The 23,842-nt window shown below is 42.6% G+C and overlaps 2 protein-coding genes and 1 long non-coding RNA gene across 4 annotated transcripts in view; 1 reads left to right on the top strand and 2 right to left on the bottom strand.

Moving 5' to 3' along the window:
* Nucleotides 1-291: 291 nt before the first annotated feature.
* On the bottom strand, nucleotides 292-11,021 carry NAAA (N-acylethanolamine acid amidase). The gene is given in 12 exon segments (XM_018089034.2): nucleotides 292-2,046; nucleotides 2,685-2,781; nucleotides 3,684-3,712; nucleotides 4,217-4,283; nucleotides 4,831-4,893; nucleotides 5,632-5,804; nucleotides 6,277-6,353; nucleotides 8,153-8,243; nucleotides 8,960-9,086; nucleotides 10,576-10,740; nucleotides 10,854-10,979; nucleotides 10,981-11,021. Coding segments are annotated over 11 exon segments (1,035 nt in total). The 3' UTR covers nucleotides 292-2,046; nucleotides 2,685-2,705.
* The window catches only part of LOC115308082, a 25,424-nt gene continuing 12,026 nt past the window's right edge, over nucleotides 10,445-23,842 (top strand). For both annotated transcript variants that reach the window (XR_003916428.1, XR_003916427.1), the window contains exons 1-2: nucleotides 10,445-10,556; nucleotides 12,941-12,991. This is a non-coding gene — a long non-coding RNA (uncharacterized LOC115308082). The remainder of the gene's footprint in view (nucleotides 10,557-12,940; nucleotides 12,992-23,842) is intronic.
* The window catches only part of SDAD1 (SDA1 domain containing 1), a 12,298-nt gene continuing 1,051 nt past the window's right edge, over nucleotides 12,596-23,842 (bottom strand). Inside the window, exons 5-22 of the mRNA XM_018089033.2 lie at nucleotides 23,287-23,358; nucleotides 23,095-23,195; nucleotides 22,753-22,810; nucleotides 21,828-21,902; nucleotides 21,370-21,471; nucleotides 21,066-21,135; nucleotides 20,248-20,351; nucleotides 19,521-19,578; nucleotides 18,914-18,972; nucleotides 18,539-18,615; nucleotides 18,137-18,234; nucleotides 17,676-17,752; nucleotides 17,179-17,311; nucleotides 16,435-16,529; nucleotides 15,797-15,990; nucleotides 15,251-15,335; nucleotides 14,689-14,850; nucleotides 12,596-12,961 (exon numbers count right to left, since the gene is read on the bottom strand). Of these exons, the coding sequence (XP_017944522.1) occupies nucleotides 12,911-12,961; nucleotides 14,689-14,850; nucleotides 15,251-15,335; nucleotides 15,797-15,990; nucleotides 16,435-16,529; nucleotides 17,179-17,311; nucleotides 17,676-17,752; nucleotides 18,137-18,234; nucleotides 18,539-18,615; nucleotides 18,914-18,972; nucleotides 19,521-19,578; nucleotides 20,248-20,351; nucleotides 21,066-21,135; nucleotides 21,370-21,471; nucleotides 21,828-21,902; nucleotides 22,753-22,810; nucleotides 23,095-23,195; nucleotides 23,287-23,358 (1,671 nt within the window). The 3' untranslated portion in view covers nucleotides 12,596-12,910. The remainder of the gene's footprint in view (nucleotides 12,962-14,688; nucleotides 14,851-15,250; nucleotides 15,336-15,796; nucleotides 15,991-16,434; nucleotides 16,530-17,178; nucleotides 17,312-17,675; nucleotides 17,753-18,136; nucleotides 18,235-18,538; nucleotides 18,616-18,913; nucleotides 18,973-19,520; nucleotides 19,579-20,247; nucleotides 20,352-21,065; nucleotides 21,136-21,369; nucleotides 21,472-21,827; nucleotides 21,903-22,752; nucleotides 22,811-23,094; nucleotides 23,196-23,286; nucleotides 23,359-23,842) is intronic.

Genomic DNA, 23,842 nt, shown 5'->3' with positions numbered 1-23,842 from the left:
AGAAGGGAAAGGATGGGGAAAAAGGATTACTTAGCTCAGTTCTGTTTCATTACTTAACAATTCTAAGGCTTGAAAAGGCAGAAAAACTACTTTCTTTTTAAAAAGTGGACACACAAAGCAGATGAAATCTTAAACAGAAATAAGTGATCCTCCATTTTTAAAGAAGTAAAAATGACAGAACCATAGAATGCCATGCTGGACAAGTACCTTAAAGATCATCTAGTCCAACCTTTCTTGGCAAAAATTCCCACAAAATACCCAAACCTGCCAAAATAATGCATCAGCACTACATTTTAATGTTTCCAGCATTAAGAGTTTTATTTAAAGTATTAGCAATCCCATCTCTGCACTTCTGTCAAATTTCAGTTCTTATTAAAAGTAGCTCAGTTACTCACAGGTTAAATCATCTAGTTACTATGATGTGTCATTTACCACTTCATTAGTATTTATATTTTTAGCTTGTCATTAAACTAAAACCACAAAGTAACTTATGGTTTTGACTAGCACAAGAAAAGCATTCTAGGTGGCAGAAAGCTTTTTATTGGAAATGAGCATGTTTGAGTGTTTATTATCACACAAAATGCAAGGCTTTCAAGAAAATAATTTAGAAGAAAAAACCTTAAATCCTTGTTTAAACTTCACAAGCACAAACAGCTGCCAAGACCCAAACACAACAGCAGCAAATTTTTTTCTGAATATTCATGGATACTTGTGATTTATACACACTAGATCTGCTTGTACACATTAAAACATACATTTGGTTAAATTTACATACCAGTAGCATCTGGGCACACCCCTGCCAGCAGATAATCAGCCTAATGGTGCAGAGGTTAGGATGACAAAACAAAGCCACACCTGGAAGGATCCCTTTGTTGTAGAAGGCTGTTATTTAAGGAAAACTGGTGCCATCAGGTGTCAGTGCCTGCTCTGTAATTTAAAACAATGGCATTCTGCAATCCCAAAGATGGTGAGCACAATTACATCTTCCTCCAGGAACTCTGTTCAAATTTATCCTTCTGGCATCCAACTGCTGTACAAACTGGGTCAGGGCAAAGCTTGCAGTACATTCATCCAGTCAGGAGGACAGGATGCAGATAAGCAGGTTACGAGACTCAGCACAAGGAGATAAAGGGCCCACAGCTCCAGAAGGTGCTCTCGGAGCAGTCTGCATAACCAGAGCACAAACACTGCACCAGCACAGATGGATCTGGAAATGGTGCTCTGACCACACCTTCCCTCAGGTGAAGTTCTGTCCAGTGCAGGAGGGGACCTCTAAGCTTTACATAATCCGGTATCCACTGGTCTTGATTCTTCAAATCCTTCACTATTTCCAGGGTACAATTAAGTGCCAAAATTCAATATGCAGTCACAGCACAACCCAACAAAAACCCCACTGCTCGACATTGTAGAAACAACTTATGAACTTACTATTGCAGGCAATTTTATTTGATCACAGGAAAACATACATCCTCCTTTAACATCACTGCTACCCAACACAAGCTTCTCTCATCTACCAGGGAGCAAAGTATTATCACACTTCCTGAAACAGCTCCTGATTTCTGATAAATCAATTAACTATAGTCTACAGCTCTGCATGCTGCTGACTGTTGCATCTGCCCCTACTAGGCTCATATCACCAACCCCTCACAGGTGAGGGGAAAGGATGAGCACATGCTAGTAACTCCACACACCTCCAGAAATCAGTCTATCAGCTGCATCTTTTTATTTCATCATGTTCAGACCTACTGGCCATGTAAAGTACAAAAATTTATTCATTAGCACAGAACTACATTGCAGTTACACAACTCTTACAAAACCAGTAAAAGCCATTTTTAACCAGTCACATCTGCTAGAACATCAATTAAAATAAAATTCAAACACCTCTTACAGTTCATTAAGAGGATCACCTGCAACAGTTCAAAGAGTTAACAAGTCACTATTCCCCAAATGGTTCACATAATTAATAAGCCGAAACGACTGTACTGCTCCCAAGAGTTATTTTAGAACCGTATGCTGATCTTGCAAAGCTTCAGCTTCTCACTCAGTCTGTTGAAATACAAAAGTAGATAAGAGAGCACAAGTTGGTCTAGAGTTACAAAAAACCAAATTCTGTACAAGCTCTAAAAGGAATTACTCTTGCTAAAATCAGATCTGAAATATCTTTCTCTAAGTATATTGAAACTGCCACACAAGGCACCTTGTGAGTTCAAGGACTTGGACTTGTTCTGCAAGTTGACAGGACAAACCCCTCAGAGGGTGCTGCTCACAATGTCATTGCTGAGCAGCTCTTGCCAGTGAAGCTCAATTTTTTTCTGGTGCTAATGCACCACCCCCTCCTGCTGGGATTCCTGTCAGCCACCTGGAGACAAAGGAGTGCTGGACTGGGGACTGGTAAAACCTGCCAAAACATTGCCAGAGAGAACCTCTACCTCAAATCACAACACCCACCCCCTTCCTCTCAGATCAAGCACTTTTCCCTAAGACAATGTCCAAGAGCTTCACTGAGCAAGTCAATACTTACCAACCTTTAAAACAACAAGGGAAGGTATTTACCCCAGGGCAACAAGCAAACCAAGGACAGCATCAGGAGTTCAGACTACGTCACTGGAGTGTCACTGCAGCACTTTGTCCCTCAGTGACCCTGCACCCCAAATGTTTAAATGCAAGTACAACGTGCTACTTACACCTCTGCTCCTTACAGCTCTTCACTGCTCAGTTCGGATCCATGTCTGGTACTTGTCTGGAAATGCAGCACTCATCACTGTGGTGTACACTGTGTTACTGGCAGGGAGAGAGAAAGAGTCAGTGACATCCCAAAGGCTGCAAACACTAATTTATACAGCTAGCAAAGCAGCTTGAGTGGAAACAAGTGTTCTGCTTAGGTACAGAAGGGTTAGAAAGACTGAGAAAAGCTGATGGAATTGAAGGCTTCTGGCACAGATTTTTAGTGTTCTCTCCCCAACTCAGTACAGCAAAGCAATGGTATTTCGACATCCATTTCATCACTATATTAAACAACTGGTAGTGTTCATCTCAGGTCTGACAGATACAAACTCTCCCAATTTCCTCACATTTACAAGACAGAGAAGAGGTCCTGGTATTAACTTAGAGGAAGCCATTGCAAAGCCCCAGTGAGAATGAGTGATCCAGAGAATATACTGATCTCTGTGTGAAACATAACAACCTGTGTGTTGCAAAAGTGTGATTTCTGCAACAATACAGAACAAGATACTGAAATAAATCTCTCGAAAACACAGTAAATCATACTTAAAAGTTTGTCCCGTTTACTTTTATCCTTTCTACACATCAAGCAGACCTACACCAGAACATCGAAAAAAAGCCACTCTCAGTGTTAACACCAACCTAAAAGTTCCAGAAGTGGACAAACAACTCAGTGGAAAGTCCAGCTGCTCCTCCAGAGGAATCGTTTGTTTCACTACTCCAAAACAACTTCCCACTATCAGACTGAGCCCAACCAATTGTAGCTCTTTGGATGGAAGGGCAAACCCAGGACAAAGAGTGTTGTAGAAGTGAAAACGGTGCCACAAACACAAGCCAAAAATCTAAACTGGGAAGCCACAAGACACTCAAACACACAGCAAGACCCTAAGGAAGCTCTGATTGACTCTGAAGTGGCCTGAGGCATAAGCAGGAGGCACAGATCATCTCAGTCTAATACTTACATGTTTAAGACTGGCTTCACTGACAATACCTGTACAGAAAGTTTGAAGAGTTGTCATTTTGGTAGATGAAAGGGGAATTAAAAGGTTATTTATGAACAGCAGCAGGGTGAAGTTATAAAAGCAGTAATGTGAAATTAAGGAGTTTTCCAGCTTTTTTTACCATCGGGCCATTTACAGAATTACTTTCTAAAGCCCTCTGAAATACCCATTTCAATTCCCAAAGCTAACTGGTAGATACCACTCACATTTGTCTAACACTGTCTGCAATAATTTCACTTGAAATACGGAACTGCAAAGATGATGGGATTCACCTCTTGCACTTTCCACCTGGATTGGCAGACTATTACAAAATGCCTACGCACAGGAATTCAGCAGCATTTTAACAAACTTTGTCTTCACCTCTCCAAAAATGACTGTGCAGTACAGCTTGTTCCCCACAAAAAAAAGCATCTTTTAGATCCCTGACCAAACTACTGCATTTCTGCTTTGACAAAGCTTGCAGTGAAAATCATAATGCAGGATTAAAGAAATACCTTAAAGAGTGTATCAAAATTGATGTTCTGCTGTCCAGTAGCATTGAGAGCTTTGATGGCTGCAGTTCTGCAGGAAAACACAGTATCATCAACACACTTTCCTGTTCCAAAGGCTACAAAGCATCAACACAAACTTCTCACTAAGGGCCTTGACACTGAAATGCTTGCTTTGCCTGAAATAACCCAGAGTTGTGTGACAGGATCTGGTCTCACATTGTTGAAGCTACTGTTACTAATCCCTTGAGTACAGAACCTGCCAATCCCTTTCTGCACACTACACAGCCTAAGAAATCCATGTGTGAGCACCTTCCTAGCGCCATCAAATACTTTTGCACTGTGCATCTAAATCTACCTTCTACTAAACTTTACTTGAAGTTTTTGGCCCATGCCTTGCCTGGCAATTTCTCATTTATGCTAAGCCATGCCTCACAGATTTTTGCCCTGGCATCTATGAATATTGCTCTTAACCTTATCTATTCTCTCTAGAGTGGCATCACAGGAAGTAAATAAGCTGCCTGCTCAAGGAGATAACACCTGCCCAGAGAAGGAGAAACCCAAACCTGTAAGCTCTTCCAAAAAGAAAGTCTTCACTCACCACAGAGCTCTCTATTTACCTGCGATCATCAAAAGGAGGAGGGGTGGTCCAGTGGTCATAGTTTGTCTCCACACGAAACCACCTGTGACCAAAAGGGAAGAGGTGAATCAGCAGGTAATTCTTGCAGGTCAAGCATCAGCATCTCTGCATTGCCAAAAGGAAAAGCCTCCCTCAAAATCCACTTCCCTGTGTCTTTTGCAAGCCCAAGGGCCCTGTGCTGATATATAGAACCGCCTGTACCATCAACTATGGAACATAAACAGAGTAACCCCTGAACTCCTGCTGGCTTGTGACAAAACCACCCTTGACTACAATAACAGACCTTTAGGAGTATGGTTGGAAAAGCAGTGGGTCTGCAACTGATGCAGCCTGCAGCACTCCATCTGCCTGTTTGCATTGGTGCCCCTTATCCCCCCCACAGGGCAGTTCTGTACCATCACCTTCCTCTATTAAGCTACTGATTTCAGAAAACTAGATAGGAACAGTTATTTTTGAGCCTTTAGCCTTCTACCACATTGGGACACAACTGATTTCCAGTTTCTGAGTTTATTGGTGCAATACTTGGCAGACAGATGGCAAGAGCCCTCCTTTGGAATCTGGCTAAAAAATTGAACAGATGCTTTTTCCACGTTTTTCCCTTTGCACTGGCCCAAAGTGACAAGGTGCTGCAATTCCTTCTCCAGGAGAAGGAACTGGGGCTCCTTTCAGAGGGTTTCAAGCTTTCCCTGTGCAGCTGTAAGCATTACCACCATTACTAACCCAACCTATCACTCAGGAGGCAATACAAGAAAAGAAAACAAAGCAGTTTTTTCCTACTTACGCTCCACCTAAAGGATCCAGAGGCCAGAGATCTGCTGGCCCTTTCCTGTTCCTTGTTATGACCATGCCTTCTTTGGGTGACACACCTCCTACAATATAGTAAACTTCAGCAATGATGGGAATGCCAGCCAGTCTGAGAACAGCTGACTGGAAGTCCTCTGCTCTGCTCAGGGTCTGATGCAAAAAAGGAGATGACAGTGAGGTCAGGCACAGAAACAAGCACTGGGACATCTTCAGAATCAAAAAGGTTCACTCTGTCTGGAAATGGTCAATGACTAAAGTGCTACTTGAGAAAAGCATTAGTATAGTAACATATCAAACAGAATAAAATAACCCCTGGGACAGGTATTCACATCTAAGAGTGCAACTGTGTTAACTGGTCACAACTAGATGAAATAGTCCCTAGGAATGAAGTCTTTGCACAGCTTCTCCAGCACTTCTGGCATTGATTAGAGATCACCCCCTTAAAGGACTGGAATTGTCTCTCATTTACTGACAATTCAGGGACAACACTTAGCTTCTCTTATGATATCCATTTACTTATCAAACCAGTAAGCTTTCTGTGCAACTGAAAGTTGGAAGACGCAACTTCCCTGTGAGTTTAAGCACAAATGACCTAATGTGAGAAAGTAACCAGTGCACTTACATCCCGGACCAGCCAGCTGACAGGGTAATTCCGATTGAGGAAAGCAGCTATGGCATTTTCCCACCATCTACCACCATCTGGGGAGAAAAAAGTAATTACTATACATGCAATATACATATATACAATGAAACAGGACAGCTGCCTATCAGCACAAGATGTTAATATTTTATGGGAGAAAGGCCAACAAGGAGCACAACATCCTGATGGAATATAAATAGGCAATCTAATCCCAACTGACATTCAGCCACAACAGCTGGATTAACACTCCTGCTTTCCAGAAAGCATCTCAGACCTGTCATGAAATAAGTGATAATTATCTCCTAATTATTCATGTGACTGAAATAGTGAAACAGCAATAACACAACAGAAATCAGGAAGCAGCTAAAAAACAGTAGTGATAGTGTTTGTGTTACCAAGCACATCAGGAGAAGTAAGAAAAACAGAAGGGCAAGTTTGTTATTCTTCATACACCAAAACCACAGGACAGCCACCAGAATCAATATGCTTGTCACCTGACAGACCTTCACCCTAAATTTAGTCACCCTCCCCTTCCCAAACATAGTTCACATGCTTATTTCCCTTAATTTGTAGTTCAGTTGGAGTGAACTAAAAAAAGACCTTTTAGTTCAGATAAATCAGCAAGCAGCATCAACCAATTTACAGAAGTACAGCATGCATGGAATGAACAGACATTTCATGGTCCACACATGACCTGGTCCACAAGATTTCCTAAATCAGGCCTTTACAGAGACTTGATACACTTGGGACTATTTCTAAGCTGAACTAAAAGTGGTTTGCATCTCTAAGTATGACCCCACTACACTCCAATTTTGAAAGGATTAAATAACTACTCTGGTATCAGGAGCAGTATGTGTGCCAGCTATGGAAAGAATTTAGTGACTCCAACAAGGCTGCATTAACAAAGGACACAAGAATCCATAGGTCCCTGTGCTCCATACCAGAATCCCTACTCAGAGATAATGTATATGTGTAACACATACAGTGAATATTGTTGGCGTATCATATAAAAATTTCAAAAACAGATTGTCCAGTTAACAGATTAAAAAGCCAAATATGCATATCACAATCACAAGAGAAAAATAAATATTTTCTATGTTGGCTCTGAGACTACATTGTTGCCAGTTCAAACAATCAGTCAGTGAAGAACAAAGTGTCACCTTCTTACAAAAAAAAAAAAACCAAAACGAACTTGAAAATGGAAGATACCAACCCCAGCTTTCAGTTAACTTAGTTTCCAATAGTTGTGAAACTGAAGTACTGATGGAAGAGGCAGTGACCTTTCCTTTGCCTTCCTCACTGCTCCAAGTTTTGGTTCTCAGCAGTGACATCTCTCAACTTCCCTGTATTACTGATCTTGCTCAGTTGCCTTTCCAGTGCCTCTGCATTCTCTCAAACCCTGCTGCCTTTCCCCTAAATCTGTCTTACACTTCTCTTCCTGTCCTCTTTCCAACTGCCTTATGATGACAGATGATGGAATACAGCAAAAGGGTCACAGAACCAGGAAAGCAGCTGTTTCTTTGCTATCCAAACTGCTTCTTGTTCTGTCAGCCCCTACTCTGCCACCTCCAGCTGTGACTCTTGACCAGACCACAGTTCGCCTTCTACAGCTCTCCCCAGGGCTCTTCCTGTCCTCTGACACTTTCAGCTCAGATGACAAACAAATACCTCCTCCTACACAGCAGCCAAAAACTGGCAGCATGTGCACTTTGACTCCCTGAGGGCAAGGCAAGTCATTCCCTTTCAGATCCTTCCTGGCAACTTTAACCTCACTTTTCCTTCTGGGGGAAAAGGGCCAGGGCAGGCAACAGCCAACAACAGAGCACATAATGTCAAGTGTAGAAGACATTTCATTTACCTCGTTCATCCCCAGAGATTGTGAACTTGTGTGGACGTTGTCCAGTCCATAAGCCTACGTAGCCAAGAAATGTGGTGCCTTGGTACGCTACCTGAAACCAGGAAACAGAACAGAACACGGCTGAAAATACTAGTAACATTTGGAAGCAGCACCCTGTCCTTCTTTCTCTGACTTTCATACTTAAGTTGTTATAAAATACTGTGCCTTAAATTACAGTAAAACTTGCCAAGTAAACTATAAAAAGACCGAGGCCCCAAATTCACTGCGTTTCATTTGTTAGTGATCACCAGCTGCTACAGGAGTTTAGCTCAAATTAGCAAGCAGTCAAGCAAGAAACAAACAGCAAGTTTTCCATCTGCAAAATGGACTAATGAACATGAACCAATTCACACTAAGACTGTACTAGTAACTAACTCGTCTTTTGTAATCTTGACCCAAAACCACACACACTGGTTGAAAAACTAGAAAGGTCTAACAAGTAAGCCTTAGAACTGATCCCTGCCAAAACTGATCTCTTGTTTTCTGCAGTACTTTTCTTAGTATCTTGACATTTTTTTCTTTCAACACCTCCTTTCAAATAACAATCTTGAGAATCTTTATTATGCTGTTCTATTTTCTCCAATGCATCACCATAAACTGGATGTCCAGAAAGCAAAGAAAACCTGCATTCATCCCACACTCCTGGAGACTAACTGTGCTGCTCTAACAATCCAGTCTATGTGGGATGGGAACACATTCCTACATTAAATCCCCCTATCTAAGCAGCTATAGGACAGACCACCCAGCTGAGCCAATCCCAGACCATACCTGCCCACTCTTTATAAACTGCACATCAACTGTGATCTTGCTCAATATATCAACAAAATCATAATCCAGGTTCCGACCGTGGTAAATGTTCCCTTTGTCATCCTGAGCAACAATGCTTGTACAGAACCTGCAAACACACCAGACAAAAATCAGTGAATAAAGAGTTGTGACAGTGTTAGATCAACCTTTCAGGAAGAACTGGGTTCTGCTAGGTATTTTATTAATGTTTCCATACAAATAGGAGTTTGCTCAAAGTCCAGTGACACACTACAGTCAAGAAATCAGGTCAGAAACCACAGAGCAGGCAGAGAGCAGCACTTCCACTCAGGGACACATACTGCTCTTCTAAATCACAACAAAAAGCTGACATGCCAAGGCACCCACAAAGTGCCCTGCTCTCTGCATTTAATTTTGATAGATCATTTCACTTCAATTTGGACCATGTTTATATTTGTAGTCATAACTAGATAAGTTCAAACTAAGTCCTTTCAGTGAAACCAATGCAAATAGTTGTTCAAGTATCAGCCATTTCAGTAAGAGACTAGTCTCTAGAACAGGAAGTGTGTTCAAACTCCTTGTGTAACACTTTCAGTTTCATTGAAACAGGTTTTTTTGTGGAATATATTCCATTAGCACAAAATTAACAACTTATTTCCTCCAGAGTTAGATGTTTCTTCTCAGTGATGCATAACCCTGTCTCAAAAATATAAAGGTAAAAAATTCCTCATGCAACTAAGCTGTTCCCAGCTGAGGGGTTTTTTTTTTAGAATCCACGCTCAGAAAGTTGCATGGATCTCACCAGGGCCAAGTATGATAAGCATCCTCTGTGAAACACTAACAAAGCCAGCATTTAATTAAGTATCCCGTCCAATATTAACACTTACTAAAAAAAAGGATCACTAACTGAATATCACACATAAAAAAAAAACCCACAACAATCAAAATGCAAAGAAGTGGCTGTATATCCTGAATTTTTGTAAAACCTGTATGGAGAAACCTTTTTAGTATCCTCACAGGTAACCCTAAGTGTTCATTATTTTTCTGCACATGCTTCTAAAGCAAAAGAACAGAATGAAACTATTTTTTCCGCTGAAGTTTTGATTGCTGTTATAAATATTTCAGCCATTTTCCATTATACAAATCACAGAGCAACATTATGCAGTCATTGTGAACATTCATCCCCAAAGTGGTTTAGAGTAACTTTATCTCAGACAAATACTTAAAATAATGAAATGGCAACTAATTGTTTTAGCTGCCTTTTGGGTGATTTTACATGACAGAAGACTATCTTACATGATCTTTAAAGATAAACCATCCCAACTACTTTGAACGGAGGGATCTACCTTATTAGCAGAAATTTTCAGATTTTTATCCACTTACATAGATGTATGTACACAAGAACACAACAGCTAGATTTTACTTTCACTAAGCCACAGAAAACAACTTTCTCTTTCCATGCAGGATCCAAACTGCCTAATGAGGCTTCCAGCTGAAGACATGACATGGTCCGAGAAGGAACAGCACAAGTGACCTGCCTTGCTGTGCCTCCTCCCACGCTGAACTGCCCCAAGTTCTACCCCTGCTCACACCAGACGCTGTAAGTACCGCACACTTACGCAGTGGACTCGTAGGCGAAGTTGAGCAGGATTCCATCTCCCAGACTGATTCCCAGTGCTTGGCACAGCCCCACAATCTCCCCCGCGAAGGGCTGCGGCATGAATTGCTCCAGCTCCGCTGCTATGGGCCGGATGACCTGGTGCACCCATTTCGGGACGCTCTCGCTGCAAAACACCCGAGGCGTTAGCCGAGCGAGGGACGCAGCAGCCGGCAGCTGCCAGCAGCTCACCCCGACACCTCCCCGGGCCATGCGGGGACCCCCCCGCACGGCACTCACTCGATGACCCGGGCCACGGCGGCGCGTAGGAAGGCGGGATCGAAGTGTCTCAGCACGGGCAGCCAGCGCTGCTCGGCCGGGCTGTCCAGGCTCACATTGCAGCGCAGCGGGGCCACCGCCGCGCCACCCGCACAGCAGGCCCAGCAGCGCCCACGGCCCGCAGCCCATGGCGCAGCACAGCGCGGGCCCCGCGCCAGCCCGCCTCCCCGCAGCCACAGCAACCACAGCAGCCACGCCCGCCGGGCAGGGCCGGGACACGGCAGCGCCCGCCCCGAGGCGTGCCCGCCGGGCCGGCCCGCAGCCGGCACCCCCGCACCTCGGGCACGACACGGGGTGACAAAGTAACCACCGAAACCGGTACAGGCTACCGCTTAACACGGGCATTTCCCCCGCGCTTCTGCTTGCCAAAGTTTATAAGAGGCAGTCCAACACAGTCCTTTTTACAAGGAGGACAGGGGACAGACAGACTTGGCAGTAACTGGGCATAGCTCAGCTTGCTGGGTCACACAGCAGGGTTGTAAACAAGAGGGAAAAGAGGACACTAAATACTTGTTCTGAACTCCGAGAGTAAAACTTCCCTCTCCCTTTCAGCCTCAGAAATCATTAGTTTTTTAACACATCCACATGAAGGGAAGCCACTCAGATCTTCAGCACAAAAGAAACAAGAACAGCCAGAAGTGGGCTTTATACAAGAACACACTGTACTTGCCCTCTCTTCCCCTTATCTTTGTCTCTTCAGCCCCTTCTCCACACTCCATCCCCACACCCACTGCAGGTCCTCTGCATCTCTTCCATCTTTCCAGCTCTGGGCTACACATCCTTGACCTGGCCAGCTCACTGCTGTCATTGCCAAGTAGCCATTTCTGCCATTCCCTCAGCAGTAACATACAGTTGCAATACAAAATGGCAATTTGTTAGAAAATCCTACTTAGTTCTTCTCTCCTGGCTCCCTGAAACCTCTGTAAGCTTTTTTGTCTAAGAAGATTGTGACAAAACAATACACAATCAATATAATTAGGAATTAAAGTAAATAGAAATACATATTCAACATGAAAAATAGCCAAACTGCACTAATTCCCACACAGAAGATAAGCAGTAACCCAGCTACTAAAAAAATAAAGGAAAAAAGTACCCCACCAAATGCTTTTCCATTACACTGCGCTTGTGGCACCTGTTCCTGCCCCACAAGGAAATCCATTTCAAACAGATTTTGACCAAGGATGTTATAAATAAATCCCTCAAGTTATAATTTATCAACTCCGTTAAAACAGGTGGCTGGGGAAGGTACAAAGCCCATTAATGGTCTCAGCAGAGGTCAGTGCTGAAGCACAAGATAAACCTTACATAAAGAATCCAGAGATGTACATTTTTCTCACATGTACTTGCCAAGAGACACCAGCCAGTCCCTCCCTTAGACCCACCAATATAGGAAAACATTCCTTTTTCTCTCTGGCATATAAGGGTAGCATCCTATTTAAATGGCAACATGAAAACCATCTCCCATATACTAATTTTATTTTCTTCATGAGCTGCAGTAACTATGATCTTACTTGAGCTTACCTGAATTACACAAGAATTTGGTCTGATTAGATTAGTCCAAGACAGTTGCTCAAACACCTCACTCAAGTCTGTACAGCCACACCCTTAAGACATGCACAGACACAACCTACACATGCTTTATAGACTGATGAGAATATTCTTTGCTTCCCATTACTTATTCAAGAATTGCCTCAAGTCAAATATTTTAACAATAAGGTTGTGTATTTTAATACTTACACTTACAGTGGGTTGTATGTTAATTACATTAAATAGAAAGAAAATTGCCTTCTCCCCCAGAATGCTTTAAAAATAAAATTAAAACCCTCCCAAGTTTAAGGCCTCTATCTGTCCTATAGATGCAGAATCCATCAGCTTCCAAGAGCTCCAGTTTTAACTCTGAACTGAAGAGAGGTAAATCCATAAGGCACCACAGTCCCTCTTTCCCTCAGGGGGATCGTGGGTGGAAACAAGTATTTCCAGGGCTATTTCTTCAAAGGTGATTAAGTTCTCTTCAGCTCTTATTTCAGCAGCTTTTTCCTCTTTTTCAGAAGTGCATCTCGAAGAGCAATCTGAACATGAGACAGGAGTGGAATGATCAGGTAAGGAGAATAATAACTGACACAACACCCCAATCACATCAACGATCCTTTTCAATTTCTTTAACCTCTGAGAAAAACACTAAGAGCTCATCAGCTCCAACTGGGAGCAACAATAGCAAATGTTAACTGCAATGGCAGAAACACTTATTTTAGCTGAACTCCACAGTACAATTAAAGGGCTGAGCAATACCAAATACTACACAATGAAAGATAAATGTCAGTTCTTCCACTGACTTGTTTTCATTGGAAGATATCAAGACAAAGCTCCAGCACAGATAAGAGGTAAGTGAAAATGTTATTTTGGGAAGGCATATAACAAAACTTCTTTTCAAGGGGCAAGGAAGAATGTTTACAAGTGCCATATCACTCTAGAGAGATATTGTACATTTCAGACATGGTTTAGCTGGTAAAGGATCTAGTGGTATAACTGTAGACAACAGGCTACTTTATTTTGCCACCCAGAAGTGCTGCAGAATGCAGTGTCACACAACTACGGTCCTCCAACCCACTCATAAAAGTTATTTGCAAGTCATGTTTAATAGAACTGATGCTATAGCATAACACCAGTGAAAAATATGAATAAATTGTTCTTTCATTGTTTCGCCATTATATTTAACTCTAAACATTAGTCAGGACTAAGAACAAAACATTCAAGAGGGCTTTTTATAAGTGAGCCAAGAACCACTGTCAACAGCAGTTTCCTGGAAGTGCCTAGATTGTTTATTTGCAACCTATTTTGTGTGTTTTGAGAGCAGGGTTAATATAGTCAGCCTCAGGTGAGGCAGATCAAAATACCACAGAGGATATCAGTCTACATCTTCCTGTTTAACAGAAACACTTAAGACATTCTCTACTCAGTCTATAGACAGCTACAGTCTTGCCATTCTCAAGGCAACAAATTGCAAACCAATACACATTATCCACATGATATGATCCTGCAACACATCACAAAAGAAGCCTCTGAAAGCACTAACAAGACAAACTAGCAAGGAGAAAAAAAACCCACCACATATAAGACAACTACATAACTGGATTATTCTACAAATTTCTGGGACATGCCTGGATGAGTTCAGTTTACTAACACCTTGTGAAACCCTGGACTGGCAGGTGCCTCACCACTGAGAGCAGCATTACAGTCAAACTACTGCTAAACTGATTTATTTTTCCCAGCTTGCTTCAGGTGGCAATAAATGTCCTTAAAGAACAGCTATAAATGGTATTTGTGACAAGCTATTAGATGACCTCAAGGCCAGGACAGATGAGTTCATAACACAATAGTAACAGGACAAAGGTCAAAGAAAGACTCTGGAGAGTGAAGAAACACACTAAAAGCTTGCCTTTAGTAAGAACTCCATACCAGGGAAACATTCCTCCTATCACAGAATTACATTTAGGATTCTATTATGATATCTTCAGTGCATGTAAAGGAAAGCAAAACCTTCCAAACCTACACTTGATTCTGCAACAGGGCTTGCACCTCAAAACATGTTAGAGGAGCCTGCCAAAAAGATTCACTACAGTCTCCAATACAGCTCCTCCTCTGGGGCATGATTCAGGGAAGCCAAGCCCACAGGCTTTGCAGCCATTACACCATCCAAGTTAGCAGCAACACTTCAGGATACAGAGTGCACAGCATTACACCTGCACTTTGAGTTTGAGCTCACACAGCCCCATCCTTTTCCAGCACTAATCATTACCTGTTTCTCCCTGAAGGAACGCTTGTTCTTGGTCCGGACACTATGGCTGTATCTCATCATCATGAAGTTCTTGTTCTTTTTCTTCTCTTTGTTGGAAGAGCTGGCAAACGGGTTAATTCTTGTCTTCTTTTTCACAAATTCTTTCCTGTCTGTTTTTCCAGCCTAGAATAATCATTGTAGTAGAACAACATGAGGTCACTTTGATTTTGCTTCCCCCACAGTCAACATCAGCTGCCTGATGGTAACAGGTTCTATGGCAGTAACAATAAACTTGGATTTAGGATGTCTTTGTGTCCACACCTGCATTCTCCTATGCTGGCTGTATTTCTTAAGTCACAGTCAAAGTCCAGTGTGTTTGTACTTTCATGGTCACCTGTGACCAGCAAGAGGCTGTTTCTTGCAGCCAAAGTGCAACAGCAAAAAACTGAAATAATTTCTCAAAATGCAAATAGCAGCTGGGCATCCATCTTACAGATGCAACCCCAACACCCCCTCTTTCTGCAGAAGGCAAACATAACCCTGAATCTGCAAAGACAAGACATGAAAGATCCCAGTTCCTCACCATTGCAGTTGCCAGTCTGGTCTCCTTGTCTGACTTGGGCTTCTTATGCAGATGTTCAATATCTCTGAGTGAAAGCAACTCCCCCCTACACAAACAGAAATCCAGCAAAAGGTTACCACCCACAAAACTTCAGCTGGTAAGGAAAACAAGATGCCCTCTTGCTCTCTAACCCATCTCTTACACCACTGTCTTACCATAAACTCAGGCACAAACTTCTTGTTCTCTTTCAGGTTATTCCTCATGCATGGGACATCCCCCTCAAAAGCTGCCATTACTGTTTTTAAAGCCCTGCTTTATCCACAATTTCACAAGCTCTGGAGAAACAACTATGCAACTACTGCTACTGCTCTTGGCCTGAACAAGCCAAACAGGCTCAGACCTTCCATAGGCCCCTCATATCTTTTCTTCCACGTCCAATGCTGAGCCAGGATCTATTCTAGGCCACAGCTGTTTGCTACCTGTCTCCAGGGAATATTGATCAACAGTAGAGCTCTGTACCCTGCTGCAATGAAATGCTCTTTCACCAGATGACAGTCCATATCCTACCTGCCCTCTTCCTCTTCATCATCTATTTCAATGTATTTCCTCTTGGCAGCTTTGCCAGGCGCAGAATTTATTTCTTTAGAAAGCTGGGCAAGACGTATTTTCTGGAAGTCTTCTTGAGTCAGCAGCCTGCTCGTACTGACTGCTGCAGCTTTGGCTTTCCGCTCCTCTATGGGCATGCTTTTCACCTTCTCTGCCTTGGGAAAAGAAACATGTACAAAAGAATCACCTAGAGCTTGGCCAGCCACTTCTGTGCCACAATCTATGACCCTTACCTCCCAAATATTTAGCATGTAAGGGCAGTATTGTTGGGAAATGCTACAACCAGTTGTTAAGATTCCTCTTAGTCTTATATCCAACATCTAGTGTTTGCATAGGTTACATACATACCCTATTTTAGGATAAGTACAAGCACTCACATAAATATCACAGCTCTGAGACAGCATTCCCCCTTCTCCCCCCAAGGTATGTACTTCAGCACAGTACACTAAGCAGTATTCAAATCTCATTTCTCCTGCACAGGTTACACAGAAGCCCTGGATAATTATTTATGAGCAGCCACATAAAAGTATAGAGCATCAGAATCTTGTCTGCAATTAACAAGACCACTGTATATTTGAGACAGCAGACTTGGAACTCACTACTTGTTGCTGCTCCTCATCTGAGGAGTGATGCACATCAATCCACTCTCCATCTTCATTGTCCTCCTCACTCAGACTAGCACTTTCCCAGCCATCTGCAGGGAAGAAACATAGACCAGTTAATGTGGACTCAACTACCTGAATGTGCTTTATAGCTACCTTACTACACTGTGTGCATTGCTCCTCTTTGCTGCTGTTCTGACTGAAGTGCTGAAGTTACCACCTTCAGAGCCAAGCAGATTGTTACACTAATCACTGCATTCTCGTGCCTAAAAAGCATGGCATCTCAGGGCATTTATTCCTCCCATCACCTCCCCTGCAACATCTCCAAAGCACTCTGGCTTCATTTCCCAAACTCTGCCTTGCTTTCAAAGACTCCGCCATCTCTTTTCCCTCATTCAGGTGGGTGCTCCAGGTTGCGTAAAGCATTTGCACAGAAAGTGAGTTTAAGCCAAATATTACTTCCTAGTGCTGTTTCAGTGTCTGATAATTCTCAACAACCTCTCTTCAGCAGGAGCTAAACATAGGATGTTTCATAGCTGTACAATGTGCCTTTGCTTTTCCATCCCACAAAGCAACACAGCAACAGACCCCACTAATGCACTTCAAGGGTACAGGGAAGTGCAAGCTACACAGGAAGGTAGAAAAATGAAATGCACAAACACAAAGTGTTACATGAAATCTTACTGATAGTGATGCTCAAAATACAATTTAAAAAAAAAGAAAAAAAAAAAAAAGGCCTACCTTCCTCTTGAGTTCCTCCCTTTTCCTTTTCATCCTCAACCTCCAGTACTTCTGCTCCTGGAATGTAGTCTTTGGCATCCAGTTCTCCATATTCATGGATCCTGGCTTCCACCGAGGCCTCAGTAGGCTTACCCTGTACATTAAAAAAGAGTACATTGAGCAGGCTGCTATTTTAGTGCCCACAAATCTATGAAAATATCTAGTAGAACAGGAGGGTGTGGCTGGAAAAAGCTAAATTTTGCTTGATGAAATAAAGATCTTAATTACTGAAGTTGAAAGAACTCTAGCCAAAGAGCTCACTTTCTGGACCACAATCTATCCATGAGTTAGATGAATTTGAACTAAGGAAAAGTGGAAATAAGAGCAGACCATGTCCAAAGGTAGCAGGCAAGGGAAGAACACAGGCTGGACTCCACCTCATTCTCAAGAGGCCACTGAGACCAGTTATTTTTGAGCACCTTAGTTCCCAGTAAATGCAATGCACACGAAATACTTACCCTGAACTTCTTCTGCAGCATCTCTGGGTTCAGGGAGCGGAACAGGTGTATCAGAGTTCTTGCAGACATCATCACATCTACCCAGGAACAGAGCCAGGAGTCAGTACCAAAAACCAGAATTCTGAGCAAACAAAGCCCACTCAGGTCATCAGCATTTACAGCCTTCTCCGAACTTATGGCTCCCTCTGATTTCTCTGCTGCAGAACACACCACTTCCTTAGGGCTTGCTCTTAATCCATTTCCTTTTTTATCTTGGTCAGTTATTTCCCCTGCCATAACTACCCGTGACTTTTGCCTCCCATGGATACACACTCCAAATACAGCAATATAACCCAAATACTGCAAGTGTTCTCTTAGCCCATAAAAATCCATTAAGACAACACTATTACAAAGGCTATAAGAGAGGAGCACAAAATACCAAAGAAAAAAATATTTTAAAGCTGTATCAATGTAATATTTACTTTTATTTTTATGAGTCTTGTACTGAACGAGGTCTTGGAGCAGATCTTCAGTCATGGCTAAAGGACATCTCGCAGTGATTTCTTTTATTGCGTTGATTCTAAAAGAATTGAGAATTAATCATTTTCTCACACCAGTTAGGACAAAATCCTACGAGTAGACTGAATTATGTGAAACTCAAGGAATCCTATACTAGATTTATACAAATCTAGTGTAATAGAAAGCCATTGTAGAATACTTCCACAAAAATACACAGTTTAAGCTGAGATATTGTCCTAATTTGTTTTTACTCCAGCAGGTTCTTGAAAGCATAGTAAAAGTGACAGGAATAGCTTGCAAGTGGTTTAAAAAAATACATTTTATCATAGTCAGAGTTCAAGATGTTTGTATGATCCTGTACCCACCCTACAGTCATGACCTCCCCTGAATTCTTGTCAGTGACAAAGTTGTTGGCAATGGTCATCAACACTGACTGAATGATCTGAAAAAAGAATGCACATTGAGTAAAAGTTTAGACATCATTAACACAGAGGTCAGGATATGTCACTACACTCCACAATTATTTTCTGGACACAAGTTCTCTTGCAGAAAGTAAGACAAGCATGTTCAGTTTTTCCCCCCTTTTATATGAAACAATACCTTGGAACTTGCAAAAATAGCCTGAAGTTACCATCAGCTTTTCCAAACAGTCTGCCCAGATTCCCCTTCTCCCCACAAATACACTCCTATTTCCATGCTGGTCTGCTGCCCATTTAGCATCAAACAGGAGGAATACTGACCTCAGGTGGTACCAGCTGATGTGAAGCCTGTGCAGCAAACAGAAGGATCTTTGTCACCTCTGGAAGAGAAGTGGGAAGATACCAAAATGTATTGCTGCACCTTCCTCTGGTCTATAAACACATCTGCCAAAACTCAACAAGCTGCTTACTCACTCAGTCCCAAAGCCACTCCAGTTTGAAGTTATCTGGGACAATTATTTCTCCACTCCCACCAAGCCTTGGGAACAATTCTGGCCTCCACCCACAGCAGTGCAGGCCCTCAGTGGCCACCAAAGGCAAAAGCAAAGGTTCCACAACTAGAGTCAAACATCTATAAAATGATGCAGCAAGAGGCAGCCATGCTTTGCTCAGCTGGTCAGGATTAGGGACTCAGATCCATTTTATCCCATTGCTGAAGTTTCTCAAATAAGAAGCCCTGAGACACAGTTTCCAAAGAAATACAAAGCACTCAGCACTTCTGGCAGTCAGGGACTTGTACTTCCATCTTCTACACTCTGCACTGCTCCTACTTCCCACCAAGCCACTGCTACCTGTCCACTTACAGCACCACTTCCATGAAATGACTGCACAAGACATGGAGCAGCAGTGCTACAAAGTAGCTACTTACCTCTCTGATGGGGCTGTAGGAATCTCTGAACAAAGGGGTAGAAGTTGAAAAGAAACAGCTGCAAAAAAAGTTGTGACATTATCTTCTTGTCTTTGTTTTATTACATTATCAGCTTATGAAGGTGATCTCAAGTTTAATCTCATTCTGTAGCATGCTCTTCACATGCCTAAGATTTTATGGCATGATGTTGTCTCCTATGTTCAGTTTGATATTTGTGGAGCTAAGGAAATGACTTGTACTCAGATAAACACAGCTCAGCCTCTCTGCACCCACTTCTTCGCATTGAAATCTCTTCATCCTCTGACCCCCCCCACAACTAGGACTGAATTACTCTTCACTTCATACAGTGCACGTATTTTATCACTGGGTAGTCAGCACAAACCCCTGCAAGTGCAGGAGCTGCCAGTTCCCACCTTGTTCAGCACCACCTGACTGACACTGTGGTCAGCATGGGCAGCTTCTTCCCAGGAAGGTCTTGGAAGAGACAAGTTCTTGCCTATTCTTTAGGGATAGCTCAGCAATTCCAGACTAACCCCCTGCTCAGTGCCACACAAGTCAGCACCCTATGCTGTTCCATGAGGCCTACTGGCAACCACCTGACTATCCATCTGACTTCTTGATATACAGAAGAATTAAACCTCATTTTCCTGAGGCACAAGCCCAGCACATGCCTCCTCCCAAGCCAGGTGGGCTACCCAGCAGACCATTATAAAATCCAGGTACATACCTCATGTATTCCAACCAGCCTGGATATCAGGTCCATGAGCATCATCTTCACTTCAAATCGCTCCTTGCAGCTCTCCAGCTGCTTCAGCAATTTCTCAGCAAAGTCTAAAAGAGTATTAACAAATCTGTAGTAGTCCAAAAGATCACAACTCAACTAGGATTAGGGTAAAAAGAGGCAGTCAGTTTTGACTGCTTTCAAACCACAGTGCCTTTTGCATAGAGAAATTCAAGGTGGCCAAAGCACTTCTCCCAGTGGGTTATTTTTCTTCTCACATGCCTAACAGTGCTGAAGCTGTGCACAGGTTCAGAGGAAAACTAGCACACATTCCCCATCATAAGCACAGGGTTTAAAGTTGGATTTTTTTAACTATATTTTGGGCCCATCTAAAAAACAAAATCCCTCAAAGTTCACTACATCCAACTAAGACAAAATCAAGTGCTGTTAGACAAGTATCAGGCTAACAACAGAAATACTGTGTAAAAGGGAATAAGCCAAAGAAGCTTCGTAGGTAAGCCGGTGTTCCCCAAATTATGGCCTTCACACATGCAAGAGAAGCAGAGAGCTACATTCTGATATATAGCAACCCAAAGTAGATAAGATTGCTCCCTTCTTGTCTCACCTCCCTGTGTTCCACTAAAACAAGCAGAACAGGACTCATCTCACTCTCTTAAAGTGTAGTGAAACACTAAGATAAAACACTTCAAGTGTCACATCTGCACCTACTCACCACTTCCATTCTCCTGGCAGAGCTGTGTCCGAGCTTTACCATCTGAGATTAACACAGACTTGCAATAAGAGGAAATGCAGTGCATGCTCACCTTGGGGATCATGAATCAAGTGAATAGCAGAGAAGTTGAACACCTCTGGCTTGCTCTTTTTTTTCTGTTTCTGCATGGAAAAGAGACATCCTTCTCTTTTTATGAGGAAAGTGCTTCAGATTTAAGGTTGCTGTCTAAAGATGCCTCTTCAAAAAAGAGACACTTAGATTTTAAAAACTCTCCCTCTTTGAAACCACATGGGATTTTCTGCCACCTGCAGCTAAACCAGCAGGGGCAACGGCACAACTCCTGCACTTGATGGATTAAGCTAAAACACTGTGAAGTCAGACACCCCTCTCCTCACCTTGAGGACCTTCATGGCTTTCTCCAATTTCTTCTTGCGCTTGGTGGTTTTCTTGTTGGTCGCATAGCGCATCATCAGATCTCTGGCTGTGGGGGCATCGTCCTTGGCAAAGGGAGAAACAAGGCTCAGCTGATGCCAGGCTTCAAATGGCAGTCAGAGAAACAAACTACCAATATTTTTCAGGAGCACATACTATATTTAAGAACTCTCCCCCCTTCCTAAGTGTCACCACACAGGTAGCAGTATTTAAAGAGAAAAGCAAAGGAGCTCTTGGCATTTGTCTTTTAACAGACAGGTAAAGCTGGAGCCACCTGTCAGACACTGAACTTGGTGTGAAGCACAGAAAAACCTGGAGAAAACTAGGTGGAGAAAACTAAGCAACAGAGAAGCAGACAGATGGGCAGGGTCACTAGGATGGCAGACCTATTAAATGTTTGAAGAACAGAGAAAACACCCACCTCAGATTCTGAGTCACTGTCTTGTTTCTCATCTTCATCCTTCCCAAGAAAGAACTTCAAACTTGCAACTAACACCTGAAAAACCAATTGAACTCATGTGGGACAGGACAAGCTGACAGGAGTATTCACAACCACCCTACACCCACATCTCAGGCTGTGCAGAGACTCATCCAGTTTTTTTATAGGCTTGGATTTGATCAGAAAAACTGAAGGACAGCTTGGAAGCCACAGGTGTTTTACAGACCCAGACCATTTTCACTGCCCATCATCACTCAGAGGCACTCAGTCACACCTGGGCTCCCCCAATGCCTGGAGCAAATGCCCAGCTGCAAGTTCTCTATTACCCTGCAAAGCCATTGCACTAATTGCTTCATGTCAACATTGTTAAAAGCCCTTACACAGGTGATACCCAAGATATAATATCCACAACTCTAAACTTGTATTACTTTATATGGCTTTATTGTAGTTTTGGTTGGTTGGCTTTTATTCAGCAGAACAGTTTTTGGACCTTAACAGGTTAAAAACTTCTCTTTAACTATAGAAAAAGTTTTTTAAAGCCTCCTGAATCAGCACAGAAGGCCCAATATTCACTCAGACCCCAAGCAGGGCAGCTCCTCTCCTCATTTTTAACTAATTAAAGCCTCACAGCATGCTCATTTCAAAGAGGTGTTATTTCAACAGTCTCTTGTGCACAGCAGTGGAACATGCACCCACCCTCCCCATTCCAGCCTGCATTTGTTACTAGATAAGCTGCCAGTTCTGCTCCTCTGTACTTAACAGCCAAGCTCTGCCTCCTCCCACAAGTGCTGTTTTGAAAGTTTAAAATGAAGTCAGCGAAGTTTGTTTGCAATAAAATATTAAACTACATCCACAGGAAGAAAATATGAATTAACATCCCATTTCATCAAGTAATTTCTGTTCTCACCTTGGTCACTTTGGAAAAGCAAGCAGTTGTGATGACATTGACTGTTTTGGCATCATTCCTGGAATAAAAAGAACCAGCACCTTTTACTTGAAGTTTTGCCATTTCACATTGTTCTCAGAAAACTAGTTCTCATCACATGTTCAAATTAAGTAACTCATTTCACACAAGACATTATTTCTTCTCAGCTTAATCCTTGGCACAGAATACAGCCCCACTGGGACACAATTAATACATATGTATTTATGTCCCTGTCCCTTGGACTGCTTTGGACTACACCCCACAAAGTCATGCCCATCTGCCCCACAACAAATCCTGGAATCAACACAAGCCTGCCAGACCTACCAGATGTTCCTTCTGTACAGTTCTATCATCACATCCAGAGAGATCTTGGCTGCAGTGGGATTGCTGTCTCTCAGCATTGTGTACATGAAGTTCTGCAGTGTCTAAAAAAAAAAGGTTGCAAACACTTTATTAGAAATGCTCCACAAGAGCAGAAGGTCAAATCCAAGTACAAGTGAAAGCCCAATCACTTACTGTGTTCACTTTGTTGTTTTTGTGCTTAGCATTGACATTCTTGATGTCTGTCACAATGTGAGTGTACAAGGTCTGTAAAGGAGAGATGACAGGGAGGAACACAGGTCATGCAAGGAACAGACATTACTGTGCCCTCACAGTTCCCAAGGACCAATGTGAGATCCAACTCACCACCACTGAGCATATCACTCCAGGCTGTAACTACAACAACAGCAAGTTCAAGTCTCACTTGAACTCTCTTCACATATTTAACCAGTGTATTTAGTTCACAGTACAGCAAGGCAAGACTAGCATCAAGGATTGCTGAATGAAATCCCACCCTGCCTCCTTTAGGCCTGTTCTGATAACCAAACTAAGGGCACAGTGTTCTCCCTTTCATGGCAGTAAAGCCTGTAACAGCTTTCAGCAGCAGCTGGTTTGGTTGTAATTGTTTTACTCAGAGGTTGACACACAACTGAGTAAAGGCAGCAACAACAGCAACCAGTTTATGGTTTTCACCTGCAGACACACCCAAGCTGCTCCATCCAAACACAGGACAGGCCTAAAGCCTGCAATG

The sequence above is a fragment of the Manacus vitellinus genome, unplaced genomic scaffold (genome assembly GCF_001715985.3).
Source record: "Manacus vitellinus isolate BGI_N305 unplaced genomic scaffold, ASM171598v3 scaffold_112_pilon, whole genome shotgun sequence".
Taxonomy (NCBI): domain Eukaryota; kingdom Metazoa; phylum Chordata; class Aves; order Passeriformes; family Pipridae; genus Manacus; species Manacus vitellinus.
This window is presented reverse-complemented; position numbering and strand designations above follow the sequence as displayed.